The sequence below is a fragment of the Dendroctonus ponderosae genome, unplaced genomic scaffold (assembly GCF_020466585.1).
Source record: "Dendroctonus ponderosae isolate FM_Combo_2020 unplaced genomic scaffold, Dpon_F_20191213v2 Dpon_F_20191213_1, whole genome shotgun sequence".
Taxonomy (NCBI): Eukaryota; Metazoa; Arthropoda; class Insecta; order Coleoptera; family Curculionidae; genus Dendroctonus; species Dendroctonus ponderosae.
The window spans coordinates 13,068,471-13,074,269 of NW_026017110.1; the positions used below are offsets into that span (position 1 = coordinate 13,068,471).

Here is a 5,799-nt window from a genome sequence, read left to right on the forward strand (position 1 = left end):
CGGTGGATGTTGTCTCTCCATCTCCCCTGCAGACGTCCGACCCTTCTTTTTGAAATTCTTGGATGCCACTGTATTTTTCATTGTTTCTGGCAACGTGTTCTGCTCAACGCCACTTTGAACTCGCTATGCGCTCAACAACATCATAAACTCATGTTCTTCTAATCTCCTCGTTTCTGATCCTGTCTCTTAGGCTCACTCCGAGCATTGCTCTCTCTATTGCTCTTTAACAGACCCTAAGCCGATTGGCACTGCCTTCGGTAAGTGTTATTGTCTCGAGTTCGTATGCTGTCACTGGGAGGATGCACATAATATATCGTAAACGGTCTTTTTTAAATTTATTGGGATAGTCTGGTTGCTCCAACACATTATCACTTTGAATTTGCCATTTTGATCCAGTTTTGGAAATAAATTAAACTGTTAATGTGTTTGCCACGATAACGTTTTTGCCTGCAGGTATTTAAAAGTGACATTTATTCAAATTGTTATTTTTGACCTTCATTTCTTCAATAACTTTAAATGCTAGAAATAAATGGTTCCAATAGCAAGTGTATTGTATATATGTATATCAAGCAAAATTGTTATGATTTAAAAATATCGTAATTTTTTTTGAGATTTATTTTATTTTACTGTTTTGTTTTTCTTCTTAAAGAGCCTCAGGCGACAGCTTTACAAGAATATCGTCAATTTTAAATCACTATCTAATATGTTATTTTATATATTCAGGACGTCAAGCTTTGGTGGATGCGGATTCAAAATTAGCTGCACATGAGACTCATGATAATTTGTCGTTGCAAGTTGAGGCTCAAGGGTCAACCTCTGAGCACCAGCGTTCTACTAGCATGCATGGTATTTCGGCTGATGACAATCCCTTTAAAGACGATGAAAGTGCTGAGGAAACTAGGAAAGATGAAATTAGTACATCTGATATGGTACTAAGAACCGTAAAGAAATCGTATAAAGGTAAGCCTTATAGCCACAAAATTAATTTACATTTACAACTGAGTCTAAAAAAGCTGCTTTTCTAGATGATTTAGGGCATTCATTGTTTTATGTTAATCTCTGATCAATATAAACACTTTTGTCTTATCGTATCGTACAAACGTGTACATGGGTCAGAGGCCTTAATCCAACGTTTCGGTTATCCATGTGCCCAGATATTTATACCCTCTCACCCGCTTATAATATTTCCTTGGATATTCTCATTTAGACCGTAGGCATTACATGCATCGTTCAATTTTTACTGCAATTTAACACTAGTATACACACAGTATTGCAACTTAACACTAGTATCATCGGAGAATCGCATGTTGTTAAAAATATTCCCATTGCTAATTACTGCTTCTTCTCTGTCATTCAGGGCTTATCGGAAAATTGATACGCTGTATAGGTTAAACAGAAATGGAAAAAGCACACAGCCTTGCAAAAAGCCTCGCAAAATGTTAACCTCTTCCGACAGCATACTTCCAAGTGTAGTTTACTACTACACTTACTCATATTAAGAATTTCATTCAGAAAAACATATTACATCAGATTAATCGCGGTCACAAATTGCAAGTGGTATGGCTGATACTTCAAAAAACAAACCCCTAGAATTTTAAGTAAATCTTCTCACTCACGCATAATGATATAAATAATATAAAATAATTTTGTTATTTATGTACATGCCTTCTTTTTTACAAAACGTTATTTAGAAAAATGCCTAACATTGATTGTAGATCAGGATGGCCATTTTGTTTAATCTGTGCTACTATATTTATTCAGGTCCTAAAGCATTACTGGATGCTACTCCAAAATTAGCTGTGAATTTAACGACACGAAAGTATTCAAGAAAGACGAAGATTATTCTGTTTGGCGACAGCAATACTGAAAAGTCAAATGATAACTTGCTCTCAATTACGGCAGGTCCAGATATCTTAGTAACAGATGATAAATCCGATAATTCTCAAGAAAATAAGGTTACTGAAGAAACTGATGACGAGAAACTTGTTGACGCTGAAAGAGTAAGCAATATTGCTAAGACCGTAGAACCGAACACCGCTGAGATCCTGGAAGCGACTCCAAATGTATTAATTTTAACAGAAAATACTGATGGAAGGAAATGTAGTGAAAATGATAGTGTTAATGATGTTCCGCTTAAAAAAAAACTACCGCGAAAACAATCCAGTTTGATTTCGGGCGCTGAAACTAAGGCTGAATCGAAAGCTGGTAAAACACCCACTAGTAAACCAACGACTCTTGTCACACGTAGAAGTACTCGGCGTTCGCAACACGAACCAGTTGCAAGCAGTACCTCAGTAGAATCAGCGGTTTCCGAAAGGGTGACGACTAGGCGAAGCTCCGCAGTTCGAAGTGGTAAGTTTTATTATTAAAAAGTTCTATGACATTTTAAAGAGGATTACGTATTGCAAATCACCACAATCTTTGTTGACAACTACCACATTTAATGGAATTTAATTTATCAGTTAAGGCTATCATCACAATTAACACTATGTCTATTTTATAAAATCACAGTCACGAAAATTTGTTAATTCTATTCGCGTATTTCATTTTAGATGACGCACGCATAATTACCGAGGACTCAGCGAATGTTTCACCACCAAAAATACGGCGCACACGTCGTTTGATATCAGATTTTAACAATATGGATGCATTTGTGGACTTGGCTGATTCTCAAGAAAGGGACTCCAAACGAGGTAATTGCAATTTTATTGACCTAATTAAATAAGAAAGGAAATTATTATTTATTAACACGATTTTTTTGACTTTTTAAATTGATTTGGTCTCTTGATGGGAAAGTTTGTAGTTGTTTTTGGCTTTAAAAACAAAAGTACAAATTTGAATTTCGTCAAATGACAAAATTCAGATACATATTTCAATCCGAAAATTTTCAAAATTTTAATGTTGGAACTAACTTGCCAAACTGTAAGTAAGGAACCATTCAAGTAAATGAAAATGTAATGTATTAGCGATTCATGCAACTAATCCATATTTATATTAATTATCCCATATTCACTGATTGTTTTTCACTTAGATACTGGCGTAATGTCTGCACTCACTTATGCAGCGGAAACATCGAAAACTACGAGAAAGAAAAATACTGCACATTTACCTGTGGTTGATGATGTACAGCTAGTTTCACATAAACCCCAGCGAAGAAAGAGGTAAGTTAGATATTCCACATAATTTCTTTCAACTGCAATCTCTTGGTCAAGTGAGTTGCTAGTAACTCTGATAGGAAACTATGCTTATCTGTAATTATGCGATATTATTTTCGTGACAGTATCGCTAAGAACAAAAAGTACAACAACTTCGACATTTTTAATGAGGACATTTTCTTAAATAGAACAGTTAGGTTGGCTTTATAAATACTTCATAATTTCTGCTTCATAATTTCTATATCTATCTAAAGCGGTTTACAAAATATTAAATAATATACATACTCTTAATCTCTCTCTCTCTCTCTCTCTCTTAATCAAGCCATAGCCATAAGAAATCTGGTATTACAGCGCGATTTGATATTGAATGATATTGATATCAATTGATATACATTTAATATTCTGACAGTCGGTTGTGAAAGCCGGATGGCGTAAAGCCATATGCCCGTGCAGTACAACCATAGAACGGAGTTGTAGCGCATATGGGAATGTCTTGCATACTGGCGCATAAAATTACTACAAACGCCTGTGGAGTACAACGCCATCTCATGCGGTGTCCATCAAAATTCGGACACATTTTAGCAAACACTGCAAGACACCATTCTATTAGTTTATTTGCATAACAATTTATAGATTGAGTGATACATACGCGTTTATTGCAAATTAAATTTTATTGAGTATTTCTTAAATTCGTGTCATCAATTGTATTTTTGTTCGGTAAGTAAACTAATTATTAATATTTTTAACTACCGTGTTCAATATTACATGTGTTTGATCAATTAAGCAAGGATGTACATATTTGCATAGCAAATCCTTAGTAGTAGAGAGTAGTAAATAGTACAGAAACCTACAATGCAAACTAGGGGAAGGTGAGCAATCTGAAGAAAAAAGTGAAGTTTTCAATCAACAGAACAGAAAGAAAGAAAACAGAAGGTTTTCTACATCCACCGTATCCACTAACTGGATAACAAAATTTTGTTTTTCCAATACGCAGTGTTATATATTTTGAAAAATATTTGCCTGCCAGCATTCAAAATTAATTAGTTGCTAAACGAAAAAGACAATATTATAGAGATAGGAATAAGAAATGTAAAGCTACCATCGATTTTAAGTTTTAAAAAATGAATCGTGACACAATCACATCTGATAGTAAATATCAATTTTTGTCGTTCTCACAAAATTCACGAAGCAGGAGCGTACACTTATCTGTGTTTAAATTCCGACACTGCAGATGATTTCAAATCATATTTCCATCAGTATATCTGCTGTTAAAATTTTGTTGTGAAAAAAATTGGGTTTTTATGTTACAGTGTGTATAATCTTCGTTCTAAACAAAAAAAGAGATTTAACCAATAATATACAAACAAACCTAAATAAAATAATCAATTTTTGGTTTAAACCGAACTACATAACTGAAGAAACAAAACGAACACTGTACTGCAGTAACGGCCAAGCACCAGTAATATACGGACTATCTAAACTTCATAAAAACAACATACCATTACGACCAATCGTCAACAATATAGGTACACCAACTTACAACTTATCAAAGCTCCTCTCCACAATGCTAAGAAATGTCTTAGGACAGTTAGAATATCATATTAAGGGCTCTTGGAATTTCTGTAAATTTGTCAAAAACCAAAAAATACCACAAAATCACTGTTTACCAATTACTATACCAATGTCCCAATTGAATATGCAATAGAGTGTATAAGAAATAAATGGAAGGACATCGAACAACATTCAACAATTCCAGAAAAAGAATTTATTGAAGCGGTAGAGCTATGCCTAAAATCTACATATTTCAAGTTTGAAGAAAAATATTATTCACAAATATACGATGTTGTAATGGGTTCGCCCATATCAGCAACAATTGCAAACCTTGTTATGGAAAGCTTGGAAAAAAACATAATAACAAACCTAAATTATAAACCAACTTTCTTTAAACGCTATGTGGATGATTGCTTAATGTGTTTACCCAAAGATAAAATTCAATATACCCTAGATAAATTCAACAATTTTCACGACACTATAAAATTTACAATAGAAAATGATAACAATCAATCAATACATTTTTTTAAACATAACAGTAAATTATGATAATTCAGGTGAAATAAAAACAAATTGGTATATAAAAGAAGTTTGGTCAGGACGATATCTAAACTATAATTCATATGCACCCCAAAAATATAAAAAAGCGTACTTTGCGTATATATAGAGCTATAAAATTATCACACCCAAATTACAGACGAGAAAATTTAAAAAAAATAAGAAAAGTATTACTTAATAATAACTACCCAAAAAAATTTTCTCGGCTAATAATAAAGCGAAGAATTAACAAAATTTACAACTCAACTAAATATAACAATAATGAAGAAAAAAGAAACAATACATACAGGGTGATTCAAAATTGGCGTCATTCCTTTTAAGGGGTGATAGAGGCTCACTTGGGGAGTACGAGAAAAATATAGTATATTCGAATACTTAAGCATTCAAAAAGAAAAATTACGATCTTTGCTTCAAATTACGAAAATTGTTGATATCAAAAAAGTTCTCTTCTACAATTTTTTGATGAAAAATCACAGCGGCAATGATGTTTTCTGTCATTAACAGATAGTTACAGGTGGATAACCCTTGTCAATAA

The 5,799-nt window shown here is 33.3% G+C and overlaps 1 protein-coding gene across 1 annotated transcript in view; it reads left to right on the forward strand.

Annotated features, from left to right (window-relative positions):
• Nucleotides 1-723: 723 nt before the first annotated feature.
• The window catches only part of LOC109536224 (muscle M-line assembly protein unc-89), a gene marked incomplete at its 5' end in the record, with an annotated part of 7,734 nt that continues 2,658 nt past the window's right edge, over nucleotides 724-5,799 (forward strand). The window contains 4 exon segments of the mRNA XM_048661256.1: nucleotides 724-960; nucleotides 1,762-2,352; nucleotides 2,553-2,693; nucleotides 3,032-3,161. Of these exon segments, the coding sequence (XP_048517213.1) occupies nucleotides 724-960; nucleotides 1,762-2,352; nucleotides 2,553-2,693; nucleotides 3,032-3,161 (1,099 nt within the window).